The sequence below is a fragment of the Hermetia illucens genome, chromosome 1, assembly GCF_905115235.1.
Source record: "Hermetia illucens chromosome 1, iHerIll2.2.curated.20191125, whole genome shotgun sequence".
Taxonomy (NCBI): domain Eukaryota; kingdom Metazoa; phylum Arthropoda; class Insecta; order Diptera; family Stratiomyidae; genus Hermetia; species Hermetia illucens.
The window spans coordinates 74,437,162-74,458,936 of record NC_051849.1 but is presented as its reverse complement, the minus strand read 5'-3'; the positions used below and the strand labels follow the sequence as shown (position 1 = coordinate 74,458,936).

Here is a 21,775-nt window from a genome sequence, read left to right as displayed (position 1 = left end):
TGCATAAACAAACACACAAATGTAAACCAATGCACTAGTCACACTTAACTGTACTCCTACTGAACTGTCAAACTCAAATTGTGCAGTTAGATCCATTCAAAATGTCGTACAAGCTCGATTTACGGAAATCTGTCGCCAACATGTTTGGCGGACTAAGTTCTAGTGAAATTCTTGAAATGTTCAAAGACAAGCCAATCTCTCGCAGAACAATTTTCCGTGTTCTGAAGGATTGTCGCGATGGTAAAGAGCCCGAAAACAAAAAGCAATGCGGTGGTCCATCCAAATTAGGTGCCAGAACAGTCATAAGTCTGCTATCAAGTGCGAAAAACAAGGTTGGTCAATCAACACGCAAATTGGGACGAACATTTGGTGTTTCGAAAGATACAGTCCATCGTATTTTGAAGAAAATCAACGTAATTTATCGTAAACGTCGACGAGCACCAAAATATACACAACAACAACTCGAAAAAATACCAAAATGCTGCCGTGCACTTCGTGACAAACACTTTGCGAATGGAAAATCCATAATTTTGGATGATGAATCGTACTTCACATTCTCGCATCATGAATTGAGTGGCAACGACGGCTTTTATACTGACAACATTGAAGCAACAGCAGATGATGTTAAATATGCCGGCAAATCAAAATTTGAACCAAAGGTGTTGGTGAGGGCAGCCATTTCATCGAAGGGTGTTTCAGAGCCTTTGATTCGATCAAACAAATCAGAAGCGATCAATGCTGACATTTATATCGGCCAATGCTTGCCGAAATTGAAGCAATTCATCGAAAAACATCATGGTCGTGACGAAATAATGTTTTGGCCGGACCTTGCAAGCTGTCATTATGCAAAAAAAACATTGAATTGGCTGACTGAGCAAAATATACCATTTGTGCCGAAAAAGGACAATCCCCCAAACGTACCTCAGGCACGTCCAATCGAAAATTTTTGGGCAGTTCTCAAGCGTATGGTCTACGTCGGTGGCTGGGAGGCTCGAAACGAGCAACATTTGATTGGTCGAATCAAGAGAAAGTTGAAGGAAATCGATCCATCGGTCCGCTAAAACCTGATTCGGAACATTCGCTCCACACTACGAAAAATCGAGGACCATGGTCCATTAAGTGTACTGTAAATGTATTTTTCGACGAATCATGAACAGAATAAAGTACGATTAAAAGGATTTTTCAAATCGATTGTTTGTTTTCGAATAACATGCTTTTGAAGTTAGTGCCAAAATACATGATACACCCGTTATTATAGCGGCCATCCAGTAAACCATGTGCTCGGAGTAGGTTCCTTAGTCAGCCAAAAAATGAAACCTCCTGTTATCGGATTTGAAAATATAAGCACAAGGTTATGAACTCTGTGTTTGCGAGGCAAGTTTAGAAATATAAGCCTCATTAACGTTCATGCCCCTACAGAGGAGACTGCAGAGTCGGAGAAGGATACCTTCTACGAGGCAGTTGAGCGGACTCTCGAAGCCTGCCCCAAGTATGATATCAGAATCATACTTGAGGATTTCAACAGTCAAGTTGGGAAGGAGCCCGTATTCAGGCGATATGTCGGCTCCCATAGCTTACATAGGGATACCAATGATAATGGACTGCGCATTATTCAGTTAGCAGTATCACACGAAATGGTTGTTGGGAGTACCTGGTTTGCGGTTCACAAACATACGTGCACCTCTCCAGACGGGATCACTTTCAACCAAATTGAACACGTGCTGATTGAACGCCGACACCTCTCAGCCTTAGGGGGGGGGGGGATATCATGGGAAGAATCACCCGAGAGGTACAAACTGGCTTCATCCAGATCGAGCAGGCGGCGCGAGATCTTGGGCTGCACATCAATGAACGCAAGACAAAATATATGGTGGCAACGTCAGCACCGAAAATCAAACAGGAAGAATAAGGATAGGAGAATACAACTTTGAGACCGTTGACAATTTCTCCTATCTAGGGTCGAAAATCACAACCGATAACAGCTACGATGACGGAATCCGCGAATGGTTGTTGTCAGCCAACAGAGCCTATTTCAGCTTACAAAGACTGTTTCACTCGAAACGTCTCACCATAGGGTCAAAGCTCTTACTGTACAAGACTATGATCTTGCCAGTCCTCATGTATTCCTCGGAAACTTGGGTTCTTAACAAGAAAAATTTCGAACTCTTGGCCGCGTTCGAGAGAAGAATCTTCCGAAGAATTTTCGGCCCCCTACATGAGGATGGACGATTCCGTAGCTTACATAATGACGAAATCTATAAGCGATACCATGACCGTCTGGTTGTGGATAAAATCCGGCTCAATAGGCCACGGTGGGCGGGTCTCTTAATTCGTATGGATGAGGATGATCCAGCCCGAAAAGTCTATAAGGACAATATCTATGATAGAAAAAGAAGACGAGGCAGACCCTGCCTGAGATGGAGTGATGGCGTAGGCCAGGACGCCAGACAGCTTTTAGGTGGACTTCGGCGCAAAATTGGGATGTCTGGAGTTCCTTATTAAGGTAGGCCTAGACCGGATACCGATTGTTGCGCCGTTGATGATGATTAAAGATTTTAAACTGCAAAAGCAAAAAAGTCCGAATTTTCAGTTAAAATTGAGACTTTCATTCTTAGAAAAAATATCTTTTTTTAATAAATTTTCTCACTTTATAGGTTCAACTAGAAGGTACTAGTGTATAGACGTGTGTACAACAGAAGATCAAAAAAGTACTTTTTGAGTTATCCTGCACACACACTGTTTAGAGAAAAAACGCGTTTAAATTTTCAATAAGGAAAAATCGAAAATTGTAAGGATTTACAGCCATTGAAGGATTACATTCCATACTGTAATCCACCAGCTTCTTCGTAAGGGCTCTATTCGTACCCATATTGGCATTGTTGAGCGGTCGCTCCAGTACAAACAGTATACCCTAGCTGCATTCTTGGATATAGAGGGAGCTTTCAATAACGTTAGTACCCACGCCACCAAAGAAGCCTTGACCAATATTGGATTGTAGGGGTATCTTATGCATTGGATTATATCCATGCTAAGTACCAGGATGATCCAGTCGGATCTGGGAGGCAACCACTTGACCAGAGCTGTGAACAGAGGCGAGCCCCAGGGTGGCGCCATCTCTCCGGTGCTCTGGTTAAAAGTAATGGACGAAATTTTGCGAACATTGAACAGTAGCGGGGTGAAAGTGGTGACGTATGCCGAGGACTTGGTGATATTACTGTCAGGGATGTTTCCGTCCATTGTGAGTGACATCATGAAAGAAGGGTTGCGAAAGGTGTGCCTATGGGCCGCAAGATGCGGATTCGGCATAAACCCAACCAAAACGCAACAGATGCTATTCACCACCAAGACAAGGATACCTGAATTCCACCTACCACGGCTGAATGAACAAAGGTTGGTTCTTCCCTCTAATGTAAAGTATCTGAGTGTAATCCGGGATCCAAAGCTAAATTGGAGATTGAACATAGAATAAAGCCTAATAAGATTCAAAGAACCGCGTGTGCAGGTGCTACTGGTGCTCTGCAGACCTACCCGGCAGATGCTCTCAATGTACTCCTGCATCACCTCCCCATAGACCTCCAAATTAAACACTTTGTAGCGTGCATTGCCGTCAGACTACGTGAGTCTGGATGCTGGCCAGCGAAGTCCTACGGCCACAGTAGCATCCTAGACAAAGTACCTCGGGAAATCTGAGCATTCCCCACGGACTATGCCACACGCAAGCTGAACTTCACGAGAAACTTTGCTGTGGACTTTCTAACCAGGGCAAAGTGGACGACCGGCGGCGTGCTGCAAGTTTATGACTCAGTATTCTTTACTGATGGATCAAAGATGATCTGTGAAGTCGGCGCGGGGGTTTTCTCCAATACACACAGTGAGTCGTATGGTCGCCCAGGTTTCGCTAATGTATTCCAAGCGGAAGTACTGGCGTTATTGGATATCTGTCGATGGCTGGAGCAAGATTCGACCCCCAAGGGTTACATAGTCATCCTGACCGACAGCCAAGCGGCCATCAGGGCCTTGTACTCAGCAACGACATCTTCCAGGCTAGTGGGGCAGTACAAAGACACGCTGAACCGTCTGGGCGGTACGCTCAAGGTCACCCTCCTCTGGGTTCCGGGCATAGAAACCAACGTCATGAACTTTCTCTGCGATTGCCCGGCTCTAGCTAGAGTCAGGCTACGGACACAAAGGAAACCACTCTTTGGGGACCTCAGAGAGATTTCTAGCTACAGAGGGGAGAGACCTACCTATCCATTCACACCATTCAGAATTTAGCGTATTCAGCACAGCACAGACGAAAGTATTCATCTATCCAGCACGTAGCGTGTCCAGCACTTAACGTGAAAGAGAACTTACTTCTTTCATGAAATTCAAATAGAAGTTCTCTTTGCACTCTACACATAGACACATTTTATATTTGTGAAAATTATACTTAAATTTTTAGAGGTACATTTTGATATAGATTAGCATCCGAATGACTTTTCAATTTCCCTACTTTAACGCATTCCAGCACGGGGAAAAATATTGTTTGCAACAATGACTTGTGATGTGCTTCAGCATAACTCGGAAATACCCGTAAATGGAACCTTACTGCAAGAAAAAGCTCAGGAGTTAAATATCCCTGACTTAAATTGCTCAATGATTTCGATAAACCTTTTTAAAGTAAGCTACAACATTGTCTTCGGCAAGATTATCGAAGAATCTTTAGAGTTCAACGTTGAAATTTAAAAGCGAAACACGCACGGGAGAAAGTTATCAAAAGAAATAGAAACTGGTGGCGGCCAATATGAGTTGTAGAGTGAAAAAGATCTTCCCATAATCCGGAACTCTTGGTTTTAAAAATGTGCGGCACTCACCAGTGGATTATGAGAGTAATAGCAAGGCCTGGATGACCGCTGACATTTTCCCAAAATGGGTACGAGTTTACGATCGTGAATTAACGAAAGAGAAAAGGAAAATCCTGCTTTTGGTATCATAGATAACTTTCCTCCACATCCCCCTATTGCAAACCTTACAAGCGTAATCCTGATGTTTCTGCCTTCTAACACCACTATAGTATTACAACCCATTGTTCAAGGAATTATTAGATCTTAAAAATCAATAATAATAATAATAATCTATGGTGCAACAATCCAATTGAATCAGGGCCTTGAAATGTGTTACAACACTTCATTCAAGACCGTAACAGTACACTGTAGGATGCAATGTGGTCAGCATTGCGTTCGCCCAAGATTATTACCCTGATTTGACCCAGGTACTCATTCACAGCTGAGTCGACTGGTATCCGACGTCAAATCACGATACAAATCCCACTGCCACCAATGAGGTTTGAACCGCGACCTTCCGTATGACAGCCTAGTGCTCTAACCACTCCACACACATTTAAAATCAAACTTTCTGTACAGGGAGCGCACGTTCCACGAGAAAATGCGCAAATTGTTATTTCTTTATCGTTGCCCGATTCGTCGTTGTGTAATCCGTCCAGTCCGAGGCTCCTGTTATGGCTTCGTAACAAGTTGTTTTCCGTGTAAGGTTGTCAGCCCTATCCAACCCCAAACCTGGAGGACCTGGAGTTGGTAAAATTGGTCCCGTTGTTAGGTGCAGGAGACTCGCCTTCATCCTTTTCCGTCTGCAGCTTTTCTTTAAGAAAGAGCTCCCAGCGGTCACCACGTGGAGGTGGAGATAGTAGAGCTGTTGGTGTTGATTCAATAGGCATTTCCCAGGTTTTATGCTCCACCGTGGGTACCAATCCATGTTTCGCCCTAGGACCTATACTACCCTTTGACCACCAACTAGGGACTACTTAACAGCCGAAAATATCATGGAGCATATATTGAAGTTAAAACGGCGATAGCAGCCATCCAATAAAAATGTAAAAGAAAGAAAGAAAGAATATGAACATGAGCACGCACGCATAATCCTACATAATCGTCTAACAGGAACCAATGGCAGCTAGAAAAAGGCAAACACTGCAGTAGGCCAACTTCAATAAGGTTTTGTTTTACACAAAAGCTGAAAAACTTGATTCCTAACATATAATATAATCAAAATACTGCAACTCGACTTCTCGTCCAACTATTGCTTTGCTTCGAGTTTTTACATTTCTAAACGTCTAATATTTTGAGTGAAGTTATTGAAAAATGATTTGCAATCAGTTTGTATTTATTGCATTAGGTGATTAACAATTAGATATTTTTTTCAAATTATTCATACATACTTTCAACTTTAGGGGAGTTATTGCTCTACCTAGCTTCTTCTGTATCATGTAAATGTTGGAGGAACTGCAGATCTGGTACAAACATATTCTTTTAAATAAATTGAAAGGTCACCCTTCAATCTTTAATTACAGGTAATGCAACTTGGTGCTACTCAAAATACGGCAAACGTAAGATTTCGTGCTAAAAACTGCCTTGAGAATGTCAATAGTCTCCAACTGTTGATAACAGATTTACTTTCCTTTTATTTTTCTTAGCTGATGGTCAGTGGGGAGGACTGTGCAAATGGGGAAAATGTCAAAGTCCAATAGTTTTATCCAAGTGCCGTTCAACAGAGTTTTACTTTGGCCCGTTATTATTCTATAACTACGACACCCCTCTTGGCTATCTTTTGGTATCGAATAATGGGCATGGAGGTGTTTATTTTCCATTTAGGTTCCTTTTAAGAAAAATCCAGTTTCTTTACTTTCCCAAAGTTTCCATCGATATACCGGAAATTTTGAAAATCAGCATATCTGGAGGTCCACTAGCAAGCGAATATGCTTTAGTAAACATTCATTGGCACTGGGATCGCACGGAGCACATTATAGCCGGTCAAAGGTATTTTACGAAAAAGGTGCGGGAAACCACCAACTAATTCGCTCTTATTTAAAGTTTAATTTTAGAAATGCATTTAGTACACAGGAATATGAAATATTGTAACATGGCTCAAGCTATGAAATTTTCCGATGGTATAGCTGTCCTAGCTGTCCTCCACCGTCACTCCGCAAAGTCTAGCTTTTATCTGAAAAAGGTACTCGAAGCCTTAGTTGAGGCTTCTTATCCAGGAACAGAGATTAGTATCATAACGTCCACCTGTTTATATCAGTTTCTACCAAAGAATTTTAACAGCTATTTTACTTACGAGGGATCTTTAACAACCCCTCCATGCGCAGAATCTGTTACATGGATAGTATTTACGAATTTTTTAGAAGCATCGAGAAAAGATGTAAGTTTTTCGATTATTTCTTTGAAAAGGCGGCGATAAGATCCATTTGTTTAGATTGAAAAATTCAAGAATGCTAGACTGGCGGATGGTTCTGTTTTGGAGCGGAACTTTCGATCAGTGCAACCAATAAATAATCGTCCAATATGGTTCAATAAACCCTGTTTGAGATACTAGGTGGTTTCATTTCACACTTTGGTTGATTCCATAATGATATTCTTCCATTCCGAATTTATTAACTAGCTTATCTAGTATAATATTGAGGAAGCGTGTATAAGCAAAGACTCAGTCCCTGAACATTCAAGCCTTAGTGGTTGATTATCCTCACCGCCTCCTCCTAAAAACTTAACTGATCCAATACCACAGATTTTGACTAAACGAATCGATGCCCCTCGTACCAGAAATATATAAAAAATCTTTGTATAATAGAACGTAAGTGTCTGATATGAGAACCACTGCTAACCGAAGAGTAATGCCCCTAGGGCTACCAGCTTTGTCTTGACCTCCTGCTGAAAGTTCCATTTTCTTGCCTTTTCTGGGTATTGTCACACTTGATTGTACCCACCATAACCTCAATTCCTAAGAAGCTTCGCTTGCTTTGGCAGTACTTTCCTCTGTCGTCGTCTGGGGACCCACCCTCGCAGGTTCACGGTGTCCGGGCTGCATGGATCCGTCTCCATATACCGGTATAAAACAAGTTGCGCTCACATCATCTGCTTCCCTTTCTTCCAATTTTCTTGGCAGAGGTGGAAGAAACGATTCTGATAGCCAAGATTTAGCCTGTAGTCCCCTCTCCTTCCCAACTGAAGTTCCCTTCCGCCAAATTTTTCCCTCCCCGTTGTCAGGTTTTCAATTCCTCTCATTGTGGAAGTGGCTGCGCTTTCTTTTCGGGCTACCCGCGCCGTAGACACTGTGGGTGGGCCTTTCATTGAAGTGGAGACCATGTCATGTGCGTCATCCACACATTTTTGCGTGGGAGACATCTGGTAAGGCCTCCAACATTCTTGCCACGGACACGAGTTGATTGTTCAAAGTCTGTGACCCATTATAACTTGCAGAGTTAAAATCCGTTGCTTCAATTTTCATGCGTTTTAGACATCGTTAGTGTAGTAGTGAACTACTACAGTCTATCCCATTACGACCAAGTTGTGACCGAGAGGTGCGCTGAAGTTGTAATGGTTGGTATTTTCAGAAACCTCGATACCATCGTCGAGTAGTATTTGCGCATTCTAGAATCCAATCATAAATCGTTGACTGAACCAGTAAGAAGTATCCGAAAGATCAGTCCGATCTCGAACGGTGGTAGCAGTTCACGAAACGTAAAAAATTTCAAGAAATTCCAGTTTACTAGCCCACAAATCTCTATCCCATTTATTCACCATTTATGACAAGTGGGGAATACCTTGTGCAAAATTTAACCCCTCTGCCTAGCCCGCAGGAGAGTGAAGTGGCTATTCACTTCATTTGGAAAAGACAGGAATCATAAACGACTGCAGCTTTTAAAAATCAAAATATTAGCCTACACCTGGCAACAAAAGGCTGCAGTTAAAATATGTCCGTACCGAACAACCTGAGACTGTAACCAAGCAGTTCTTCATAGCAAATTTTTGAACCCATCATGACAAGAAAAGATAATAGAAATTAAATAAAATACAATGAAAGTAAAATAAATACCTAAAATTGTATTTAAAATTAAAGTTACTAAAAATAGATTGACAAGTTCATTTAACGTTTATAAACCTATGACCAAAGTTGGTCCAAGTTCCGATGAAAATTCATCTTATGTATTATGTTCTGAAATAGTATTTATACAACTTTGAAAAGGATCCGTTAAAAGTATGGAAAGTTCCTTTGCGTAACATGCATCCAAATCGCTCCTTACCATCCTCTTCTTGTTTCATTAAAGCATAAAATAAAAAATAAATTTATCGTTGCCTGAATTTAAATATCAACTAATATTACCTCATAAGCGTAACTATCGTTACAGCTAACCACCAAAAATTTAGGTAATTCCCGCTTCAGTCATTGTGTACGGGTTCCAGAATTAGACCCTTTAAATCCACTTCCAAATTCATTGGATTTTGTAATTTCCCGTTTTTACAAATGCCACGTGATTCAAAGTAGCTTTAAAGCGTTGTTTGTTGCTCCTTTAGGGAAGAAACTCCGCAGATAAGGACCCTCTTATCCTGCAAATTGGAAGAGAAACGTGATCTTATCGAGTAGAAAGGAACATTAATTTTTCTGCCATAAATATTTTTGAGGCTACCCCCTCTACAAGGAAGCCAATAGGAAATGTGAATTTAATGCTTATACTACTACTTTGTATACAAGCGCACAAAATTTGCTTTCTCAATGGTAGCCAACTCGACAGTTTTGCATCCTTCCTCGAAAAGATTTCAGAGAGTTCATCAAGAAACCACAGTGAATTGCATGAAATATGGAACACCTCAGGAAGCTGTTAAAAAACATTCTATCACAGTTCAAGGATGATGAGATTGTAAAAATTTTACCGAACAAGTCGAAAACCAGAAGCTCTGCACTTCAGGTATGAGAAACCTATTATAACTTTGTTAGGAATAGTGAGTCCGTGAGGGTTTAACGAGCACCTGTCTGGACGGCTTAATCCCACGGTCTTCTTAAGGCACGGATTGATTGACCACAATCAGAGCTCCGCTGAGACAAGCAACAACGGTACCAGTCTACATATACCAAGTGCATGGCTTAGCATTCATACTGGTGGATACAAAACCTGCCTAAATCTCTACCGAACTAACGAATATGGCACCCGTGTTGAACCGCAACACCACGCCTAGGCCCGAAGGTCTCTTCCCGCTTGAGTATAACCAACAACCCCCATGAAGCTCCCACTAGGGGGCCAACCGCAAAAAACCGAGCTGTACTCACATACAACGGGAGTTCACCCGAAGTATGAGAGTCCAGGCGCTATCTCGGTTCCCATGGTACCAGTATACCCCTGGTGAGGTTTCGTGACCAATTTGCCACTTCGGATGAGTCCCCGTGCAGACTCGGGTCTGATCGCCCTGATTAGGCCTTTGGAGCATTCGCCTACTGTATCACGCCCGGCAAGCCAAGGTGAGTACAGCGTCTCCCGGTGCCACCACTATGAAGGTCATCCTCGGCCACCTCTGAGCACTTGTTAGGAATAGTGCGATTTTCTCCAAATATGATCCATATTATAACCTATATTACTGCCGTGATTTTAGGGTGAACTTAAGGCGGATCTGCTATCGTAGCCGAAGGTCGCGGTTCAAATGTCATTGGTGGCAGAGGGATTTGTAATCGTGACTGGATGTCGGATACAAGTCGATTAAGCGTATGAGTATCTGAGCCAAATCATTTCCCATTTCTAGGTAGCCCAAGGAGATACAAAAAAGAGTATATCGTTATAAACTGGTAGTACTTGTAGACTGTAATACACTTCCAGGCCCTGGTCCGATTGGATTGTTACGGCAACGATTATAATTATTATTATTAACTTTATTTGAGCAGATATCGGTATGGAGGATATTTTGAAGCCTAGAGACCGTATTGTGGCAGCTTCGTGATTTGTTTCAGATTTTCAATTGAATAGCTTCTGAAAATGGGTTCGTGAAACAAATAATCACTTTCCAAACCCCTCACTACCACTTTTGTAACAAATAGCACTACTGCGGGCAGCTTTGGAAATTACCTTTCATTTGATACCCCACATGACTATAATCGGCGAAAAAAAAGTGCACACCCTTTTCACATATATGGGGACACCGTTTTAAACTCAATGTAGAATGATGTTCCTTACGGCATGTATGGAGGGTTGAAGTTCACTCCTTACCATCGAATTTAGTGTGACGAGACAGAAAAATAGACGGAGAGTAAATGGTTTTTTTTTACACACACGTCTATATCCTTTCTTGTTTGTAGCAACGCTTACGCGCACTCGCATATGCAGTTGAACAAGTATTCAATTTTCCAATTGCGAAACAAAAGTGAACTTATATTGCTTTCAATATATAAATTATGGGAATCCGAAATGTTTCCCAAATAGTAGAGGAAGGAGATTATCGAATTCCGAAGAAGGTATCCGGCTTGAGTGTCACAATTAGAATCGTATTTGTGTGCTCTCAACTATCGTAAAAATACGAGTTGATACAATTAACACCCTTCGGATAATTGTGCGGAATTTACAGCCGTCCCCCACGTGTTCTACATCAAGCCCGAGAAATCTTTCGACAGTATCAACAGAAGGTGTATTCGGAATGTTTCCAAACAATGGGGGAAGGAAATAGCATGTTTGCCTTAGAATATGTACTTGCTTACATTGAATAGACAGGACGGCAGATTGAACGTCAAATAAAACCCCGCCTTGGTAGATGCCGATAGTTCCAATTCTTAATTATTGTTCTCAGGAGAAGTAACATATTCAGGTCGCTTTTGTGCAAGGGTAGTCGGTCAGTCGCCACGAATGTGATATGGAGTTAAAGGTTGATTTATAATCATGAAGGCTGTCGGGAGGCTTCGTTTTCGGTAGATCGACTGCTTCACGTCTACTGTACCGATTTGTTAGTTGCTCTTTCCCCCCTCTTTCCCAGCACTTATCCAGAGAGGCCTAGGAATTATCTTAGAGTCTCTTCTGAGGGTGGTAAGGGGGAGCATAACACTGGGTTACATACGAAGGGCATGGAGACGGGCAAAAGTGGTCTTTATTCCGAAAGCGGGTAAAAAGGATCATTTTCACCCTAAATCTTTCAGACCCATCTGCCTAACATCGTTCCTACTCAAAACGGTGGAGAAGGTCATAGACAACTATATTAGAACTAACGTTCTAAAGCGTAATCCCCTACATCACTGTCAACACGCTTACCGGGCAGGACGGTCAACTGAAACTGCTCTGTATCAGCTGACAGCGGTACTACGGGACGCCATAGAAACAAAAGAAATTGCACTGTGCGCGTTTTTGGATATCGAAGGAGCATTCGACAACACATCGCACACAGAGATACAGGATGCCCTGAGCCGCAAAGGAGTGGGAAACACCCTGGCACTCTGGATGGGCAAAATGCTAGAAAGCAGACAAATAGAGGTACAAACAGGTACAAATTCTATTATCATGAACACCACTCAAGGCTGTCCACAGGGTGGAGTAATATCGCCGCTGATGTGGAGTATGGTAGTGGATGAACTCCTGGACGTATTAACTAATACTGGAATACAAGTTCAGGGCTACGTGGACGACATTGTTCTAATCTGTAGGGGCAAATATGAAGACACCCTATGTGATAGAATCCAAACCGGATTAAGGGTTACTAGCGCCTGGTGCAAGAAGGTGGGACTGCGGGTCAACCCAACCAAAACCACCATAGTACCATTCACTAGGAGGCGTAAGCTGGATCACCTGAAAGCCATAACATTACATGATATGGAGGTGAAACGAGAAACAGAGGTCAAATATTTGGGAATCACGCTCGACCAAAAATTACTCTGGAAGACACATGTCGGAAACACTTGTCGGAAAGCCACGAAGGCTCTGATGACTTGCATATCCATAGCAGGAAAAAAATGAGGTTGCAGCCCGAAGATACTACTTTGGATATATACTGCAATAGTAAGGCCAATGATTATCTATGGAGCGGTAATCTGGGCAGAAAGAACCCAACTGAGTACACAAGCCAGGGAATTACATAAGCTCCAAAGGCTGGCTTGCGTGTGTATCAGTGGGGCAATGAGGACATGCCCAACGGCATCCCTGGATGTCCTTCTGGGATTAACCCCTCTCCATCTGCACATACAGATGCAGGCAAGGAGATCAATATTCAGGATGGCCGGTAGTATGAGTGGGGCGGGGAGCTGCCTAAATCGAAGGAAGATTGATATCCTTTCTAGGCGGTATCACGAATTACTGATACCGAGGGACAACATGACAACGAGGTTTCACTTCGATAAGAAGTTTGAAACACGTTGGAGTAACAAGGCAAACTGGGAGAGCGTGGCTGCGACATACGGCTTAAACCAGCAACTGATTACTTGGTACACTGACGGATCCCTCACAGCAGAGGGAGCGGGTGCCGATGTCATTGGTCCAAGGAAAATGTACTTTCAGCCAATGGGCAGGTACACTAGCATATTCCAGGCGGAAATTTACGCCATAGACAAATGTGCCTCCTTTAATCTGCAAAGGAACTACAGGGGGCAGAACATAGCTATTCTCACCGATAGCCAAGCAGCGATCAAGGCACTTAGGTTTAACCAGGTGAACTCTAAACTGGTATGGAAATGCCTTGAGAGACAGAATACACTCGGCTCGTCCAACAAGGTCTGGATACTTTGGGTTCCAGGCCATGCTGGGTTGGAAGGCAATGAGGCAGCGGATGAACTAGCCAAGAAGGGAGCAGGCATGCCTTTACACGGGCCAGAACCCTTCTGTGGAATCGGAAACGGTTTCATGGCTATGAATCTAAGAAACGAAGAGAAATGGTTGAGGGAACTATATTGGGCCGGTCTGCCAGGGATGGAGCAGTCCAGAGTGCTTATTGGGGGATACGAACCCATGCGTACAAAGGATTGCTTAAACCTCACCAAAAAGAACCTCCGAATCATAGTGAGAATTCTCACTGGTCATTGTCGGCTGAACTACCACCTAGGAAAGCTAGGGATATCTACGGACACTGCCTGCAGGTTTTGTGAGGAGGAGGACGAAACCTCTATGCACGTCCTGGGACAGTGTCCGGCGCTTGTGCAAAGTAGGTCGATACATCTGGGAGAACACTTAATACCAGATGCAAAGCTGAAACATCTGGAAGTGGGGAACATACTAAAGTTCCTAACGGTTACAGGCCTGCTTGAGACTCTATGATCAACAGGTACACTGTAACCAGTAAAAGGGGCACAATAGTTCTTCAAGGACGCGGTGCGACTTTCCCTTAACAGAATAATAATAGTTGTTCTTTAAAGCCCATGGAACCGTTTGCGCTTCACTTAATATCTTTTAAATTTTCGCACAGGGAAATCAAGAAAGAACCTTACAGACAAATAATTCCTCGACAGTTTGAAGGACAAGAAATGTCCTATTCCTTAGGGATGAGTTATTCCTTTGGTGTGATTAAGTTTGAATACAACTTCCTACAATTAAAAATAATTTGCCTATACCCTGTGATTGTTCTTGAACTATTTTAGCCCGAAATCATATTCTATCAGTTTTCAATGCCTTCCTGTATCTTCAATGTTGTTTTCATTACAGCAGCCGTAGTTACTTGAAAGGGGACTTGAATGAACGCATAAGACCGTTTCTAAATTGCAATGCTTCAGCAATTTGTTTCACGATCTAGTTTGGGGCTGCTTACCTGTCCTCACCCTCTGGTTTTAGATATCTGCCCTTTCTAGGAAGCGTTTTGGATATCGGGTGCGTTTAAGACATACTTATTGCAAGTTCCTGATTCATCGCATTGAAGATTTCGGTAATCAGCATATCAAACCACAAATGAATGGAAATATGTACCAATTATACCATTCAATCTACAGATGAGTCGATCTTACATTTTTTCCTCATCTGAATTCCAGCACTGATGAAAATTAAATTTATTTTTGAATTTGCGACGTCCAGACTAATATTTTCCCTGAATACGTCCAGATGCACATACAAAACGAAGTATTCCTGCACAGTTAATTAGCGTTGAATAAAAGATTTGCAAAGATGCCTCAGTATTTGCAAAGTCTATAGAAAGAAACCTAAATTTAATCAGTAATCAAACTTCCAAGTTATGGCTATGGACAGAGAATGCGGGTCTTGGGCGTAGCCTAGAGGTTCAACAGATCTGTCGACGAGGAAAAGAATTTGAGCAACTGCTCAACCCCAGCAGTAGTAAAAGGGCTCTTCAAAAAATTAACTCAATTGACTCTTTCTTATTAAATCTATTTCTTTCCTGACTTCCTGCATATTGACAAAAAATTACCATACAAACCATGTAATTTAAATTAGTTCCTTTTCTTTACATTAGTACGTATCTTTCATCACCGCAGACTATATATAACTTGTCAAGTGATTATTCATGAATTAAAAAATGAAACAAGATGAAAATTAAAATAAATAAAAAAGACAAAAAAATATCATTTTTAAAATTCTCCTAATTGTAAACCTTACTAAGTATCATAAAACAAAAACGGCTGATTCAATGGCATCCTTGAAGTAACGCCTGCTTAACTTAAATTTCAAAGTATAGATAGTCTAGTGAATGCCAAAGCATTTCCATAGTTAAAAGTTTATCTCCACCAAAAATTATGTGGTAAGAATAAATATTAAGACCTTCAAAATTTCGATCTTCTCCTTCATTCCCACACTTTCGTATAAATCACTATTTACTGCCAAATCTACCAATAGGCGCTCAAACTTATCCAATTGGCGTGGGTCTGCGAGCTATTGAATGAGACCGCGGAACGGTGTATAATGCTATCATTAGGCCGCCGTCGGCTTATGCATCTTTAGTGTGGGTGGTGAAGGTACAAAGGTACTGGTGCCATGAGCACGGCATCTAGCCCAACTGTGAATACATTACCTAATTTGCAACCCTTGGATATATTTACTCAAAACACTACACCGATGGCTCAAAAACAGAACCGCGCTCTGGAGCATGGGTCTACCTCGGGACAATATACAACGGTGTTTCAAGCCCCGTTAGTCGAGCTTAAGAATACACTCAAAGTCTTCCCTGCTTGTCATAAGAAGCGGCCAAACGGGTTAGAAATTTGTGGGCAACCTGCAATTTTTGAAACTGTACAGCTTCCGAAACGTAAACAACGACCTCACGCTTAAGGCATTTTATTGGTTTCTGGAATGTCCACACGCTCCTCGACAACGGTAGCGAGGGTTCTCAGAATGTACACTACACCAACTCGAGCAGGAATTCCAACAATATAAGCTGAACATTCTGGACTAAAGCAAAGTAAGATGGTGGGGCTCTGGGGAGTACTCCTCTCCCTCTTGCAACACTAGGCAGTGTGCTTTTATAATCTGGGAAGCCAAATGGTATAAGATGCGGATCCAGTATCAGGTTGCTTCTGACGGCTACCGCAGGGTATGATTTGACAAAACTTTTCGCGGACTTGTAAGAGGGAAGCACGGTGACCATAAAGATAATGGTAGGAGGTTCGTGAATTTATGCAGTCTCCACCATTTCGTCATTGATGGCACATTGTTCGAGCACGGGGCCCACCATAAGGTCAGTTGAGTTTCAGCTGGTCGATACAGTACGACTAATCAGATTGATCACTTCGCGATCAACAGATCTATGAATTGTCTCCTAAATGTGTGTAACAAAGTGGTGAGTTGCTGACATCGGCTTAGAAAGGTATCATCATGTGATGGTCACTTATGTTCACTTTCTCGTTGCGTCCGCCACTTCTCGCAAGGTTGGAAGCCTGCAACCCTCGAAATTAAACATCGACCGCTTATATAATCCTGCTGTCGCTCGACAGTAGGAGAGCTATTTTGCCGATCGGACAGCAGATACACTAAGTAGGCCGCCATCAAAAATGTTCTTTTCTCTGTTGATACACAGGTCGTCGCCCATATCCCGAAGAGGAATCTCAAGATCTGGCTGACTGCGGAATCGTGGAAGCGGATCAATAAATAAAAGGAATTGAAGGCTCGATTGATTGCTGCGAGAACTCCGATACCGAGCGAAACCCCGAGAAGTTCAGCATAGTGTGCCCGGTCGCAAAAGGGAATTTGTTATTCCGCTGGTCTGGGAAGCCTAATATGACGCAGGACGCAATAATTTCAGAAGTGTATATCACAGCACGAAAGAGCATGTGGTCGCAAATCTTTCGATGGTGAAAGACGTTAACCGTTGACTTCTCATCTACAATGACGATGGAAAGAACACTTCCGGAGAGGTTACACCTCTTGTGGATGAAATGACCAGTCACCGTAGCATTGTAGCAAGATGATACGGACTGTTCCTCCAAGCAGAAGAAAAATCATTTCGGCTAATAATGCACTCATACGAAGTAAAGCCACTGAATTTGACGATCTTCCGGAAGAGTTATTTATTTCTGCAGTTACTTCCACTCGTACGGAAATCTAGGGAATCCGAGACCTTTCCCAGAGAGTAGGATAAGGGATGATAATTGAAATTCCAAAAAACGGTACCCGTATTGAGTGTGACAACTAGAGGAGTATCTGGGAGGAATCAGAGAACATCTTGAAAACTTGATCAACAAAGAGTAGGCCGGTTTTTGCTTCGGATCCTTCTGCATTCACTACATCAGCACTTTACAGATCATTTTGGAACAATGCGCGAAGTTTAGATATTTGCTTCGCCCACACTTCATTGAACAGGGAGTGTATCTGCCATACTCCATTCTGGAAAAACTAATAGTTATTATCAGAGCAATATATGATGCCGCAAAATGACCCATGCTGCACCGAGGTGAAATCTCAAAGGATTTTAAGCCCTTGACACACAGAGAGATATGACATTATCTCATACTACGCGATATCTTGTGAGCGATCCAGTATTGTGATTACTTTCTAACGAGCTTTAGTAGTATCGAATATTTCTCATAAATTTTGAGTAAAAATGTCTAAATAAAATTAAACTGATACTTTATTGGCTAAGAATTTTGTAAAAAAAGCAAATACAGTATTTCGTTGACCAACAGCTTCGAAAAAGGGAAAACACTGAAGAAGGGTCTTCTCAACCCATTTAATTTTGTTTAAACTTTGGCTAACTAACCTCCTCCTAACTGAAACCAAAAGTGAGTAGTTCAGACGTGTAGGTACCCGTTCTTGTTTTACCACTTCAATGCAACAGAATAAATAGAAAATGTTGAGTGCATAAGAGAAATAAAAAAGAAGAATACTTGGAGAATACCATCCTCTCGGTTGTGAACTGCAATCACACGATTTGCATTTGTTTTGAAAATTTTTTCCAAGAATTGCATCAGTTATTACAACCTAGCATAGAAAAGACCACAATGAATTGGGCAAACCAATAGAAACGAGGGAAGATTATGGAAAAACACTTTATAAACAATTTAAAATTCTAAGATTTCACTAATCTATCATAGAAATTAAAAACAATGCAAATATTATTTTCTTTTCTATTAGCACTTCCGTATTTTCGCCCATTACACTGGACAGTTCATTCACCAATTAGGTAAAGGCAGAGATCACTACGACAGATCGCGTCCTGTGTGGCAAAGGCTTTAAGATCCAAATAATAGTCCGTCATGGTTGCATCTTGGCACTGATAACGTTTCTTCTTGTTATCGGTGGCGTTCTTCATGTTATCCGGAGGATGGGGAGGAGTCCAATGAATAATGACATCTTTCCTCAAACACCTCGACTACTCTAATGGCATCTATTTGCTCTCTCTGGGGGGAGGGGGTAAGGGACCTTGGCCAAATGGCTCTGGATTTGGAAAAAGAGGCAAGTAGAGTTCTGAAGATAAACACCACCAAATCCAAGGTTCATAGTCCGATGGGTCATCGCACTCTCCCTATCTGTATTAATGGGCAGAGCATCGAAAGCGTTAATCAAATTGTATATCTAGGAAGCATGATTTCTGCCGACTGTGGCACCGAACTTTCTTGTTCTTCTTGATATATGGAAGTAGCACATGGAAAGTGAACCCCGCTGTAACTCAAAGGCTTTAAGTCTGCGTCAACACTTGTCAGTATCGTATCATCGAAATACGCTGGCCTGATCCTATTACAAACGAAGACCTTGGTCGACGCACAGGCTCCCGTTCGCGATGTCATCGGCGAAAATTGCGGTGGATAGATCACACATTGTTGTCCCAAAGGTACTTGGCGCAGAACGGTAAAAGATGAATGCGGGCGTCTCGGAAAGTCGTGGGAGGAGCTGAAGCACATTTCAGGTAACCGCGGGCGACAGCGTTTGGGTATGATTGACGTACTGTACCCCACTCTGGCTAAATGGTAAGCCCATTTCAGACTGCAGTATATATGGTCCTAAGGGCAGCAACCCGGGTAATTGGCTAGCGATTAAAGGGCAGGCGCATTCCAATGTGTAGCGATAGTCAAGCTGCATTAAGGGCGCTGAGCAGTCCTTTACTCATTTCAAAAGTCGCTCAGGAATGTAGAAACCGATTGAACCCCATTTCAAGATTCAATACAGTGGAATTGTTCTGGGTACCTGGGTGAAAAGCAATAAGTTTTGCAGAACTGTTGTGGGCATTTTTGGCTGGACATATTGAGTGATGCCCCGCCTATGGACGTATTATCAGATTTTAGGTGCTGATGTACTCCAGCTGCAATGGGTAGTAGCGCATCCACTAACGGAAATTCGATACATAAGCGAATTCGGGATATTCCGTTAGACGGGGAAATCGCATACGATGGGCTGCTAGGGTCTTGCTACTCAGAGCTTTGCCTCTCCCCCACCTTATAACAGACACACATCGACCGCCACTTGTGTGCGCATGAAAATCCCACAGACTTGGACGCCAGACCGCGTTCGGTTTGCACTCTGGATGGTTTGGACTCTAATAGCTTGAGTTGTTAGTATCTGATATTTCCAAACAGCGTTAACTCCGTCTAAGTAATTAAGTAATACGTGTGGATTTATAGCATATTATCAAATCAAAAATAATGCATATAATTGATAAGATAGACAGTGTGACGTTTGAATTTTTTTTTTTCAAAATCGGTGTATTTTTTATGTTAAATTAGTAGAAAAAAAAAATTAGTATTAGAAAATTAAATATTTTTGAGGTTCCGCATATCGGTATGGATCTGTAGAATGAGGGATGCAAAATTTCAACTAAATTAGCCTAGTAATCTTTTTATGAAACGCAAAACGTGGCCTCGAGTAAAACACGAAGGAATATTTGTGTAAAAGTTTGCAATGGGCAAGAAGAATATACACAGGATGTGAAACTACCTAGGCAAGCCTTGAATCTTCTTCTTTCTCTTCAGCCTTTGTCCCGTTCACAAGCCAGGTCAGCTCATCGTGATCGGTTTCGATATTTAGTTCTATCAAATGCCTCATCTAGATGCAACCGCAATGCTTTTAAATCCCCATCAAGCCACCGTTGTTTCGGCCTTTTGGTCGCTTATTATCAACTTCGATGTTCAGAGCGAACTTGGAAAATTAATTCTCGTTAGTGCGAAATGCGCGAAGACGCCTCTCTCGCAGTTTTTCCACGATCGATGCAACCCCGTATCAATAGCGGATATCCTCATTTTGGATGTAATCGAAACGTGCCGCGCCACTAGTCTAACGCAACATCTTCGTCTCCATTACCGCAAGACACCGTTCATTGTCTTTTGTAGTCGGCCAACGCTCCGAACTATCGAGAGCGACAGGACGGGATACATTTTGGTGAATTTTAGATTTGAGATGTTCGATGGTACCTCGATCACAAAGAACACCAGTTGTGGAACGCCACTTCATCCAGGTTGCGTTAATGCATGAAGCAATTTCATAACGCAGTTCTCCATTGGCTGATAGCATTGACCCGAGATATTTATGGTAAATCGCTCAGTCCTCAGTTGACAATGATTGTGTCTGTTTCATGGGGATCGGTGGTCAAAAACTCAATTTTATTCAAATTCAATCTGAGATCGTGTTTGAAAGTTGCTCGAGATCATTTTTGCTGTAGATGCCAGGAAAACATCGTCTGCATAAAGCAGTGTATAAGGCGCTGAACGTTGGATGTCCCGTGTAACAGTGTCCATAACAAGAAGAAAGAGGAGTGGTGAGAGGGTACTTCCTTGATGAACACAAACAGAGACACGAAGTGGTTTTGATACACCCGTCACACTTCGAACTTTACATTTCGGATCGTGGTAGAGCAATTGAACCCAGCGCACGGGTTCTTCTGGCAGTAAGCGTTGTCGTAAAGCATACCAGATGGGTTCGTGCGGGACACCGTCAAACGCTTTCTCCAGATCCAGGAATAAAATGTATAGAGAGTGATGCTTCTCCATGAGCAACCGCAGCGGTTCCGCAATTCTTGATTCACGGTTATTTTAACGATTTCGCGAATACGGTTGTCAAGAGTGAGTTCAAAAATCGTTATGGTATGGGATACCAACCGCCTCGACATCCTGCTAGACTACCTTTCTTTTTCCATATTGGAACCGTGCTACTTTCTTGTCAGATGGTGTTCTACCTTCCTGTATAACTTCGCTCTTCGCTTTCCAGAGCTCAAATGCGATGTTGCTTTCCCAGATTTCATTCGTTTTATTGCTTCCTCGATTTCAGTTACGCTGACAGGTGGAGGTGCTAGAACTGGAGGATGACCAGAATCTGCTCGAAATACTCTCGCCATCTATTCGTCACGGTTCGACAATTTGTAAGCAAAACACCGTTCTTGCCATTAACGCGACAGGAGTGTTCGATATCCTGTGTGCGTTCGTTTCGACTTTTGGCAAGCCGATACAGATCTCTCTCACCATCCCAAGTGTCTTGACAAGTCAAAAAGGAGACGGGCTTTCTTAGGCAAGATGACAGTTGCGTTTGCGCATCTTCATTGCGATTAGTTCTCATTTGTGTGATGGTGTTAGCGCACGTGGCGGAATTTCGTTATAGAAATTTTTCAGCTTGGTGCAAAAA

The 21,775-nt window shown here is 42.4% G+C and overlaps 1 protein-coding gene and 1 long non-coding RNA gene across 2 annotated transcripts; one reads left to right on the top strand and one right to left on the bottom strand.

Moving 5' to 3' along the window:
- The first annotated feature begins 6,027 nt into the window (after window positions 1-6,027).
- On the top strand, window positions 6,028-7,377 carry LOC119653012 (carbonic anhydrase 6-like). The gene is made up of 8 exons (XM_038057486.1): window positions 6,028-6,174; window positions 6,230-6,292; window positions 6,350-6,385; window positions 6,473-6,631; window positions 6,692-6,815; window positions 6,870-7,008; window positions 7,084-7,203; window positions 7,258-7,377. The coding sequence occupies exons 1-8, from the start codon at window positions 6,141-6,143 to the stop codon at window positions 7,375-7,377; spliced, it is 795 nt and encodes a 264-aa protein (XP_037913414.1). The 5' UTR covers window positions 6,028-6,140.
- Window positions 7,378-8,862: 1,485 nt separating this feature from the next.
- LOC119661733 lies at window positions 8,863-15,373 on the bottom strand. Its single transcript, XR_005250613.1, has 3 exons — window positions 15,156-15,373; window positions 9,163-9,386; window positions 8,863-9,091 (listed from the first exon to the last, which is right to left on the bottom strand). It is a non-coding gene; the product is annotated as an uncharacterized LOC119661733 (long non-coding RNA).
- Window positions 15,374-21,775: the final 6,402 nt, after the last annotated feature.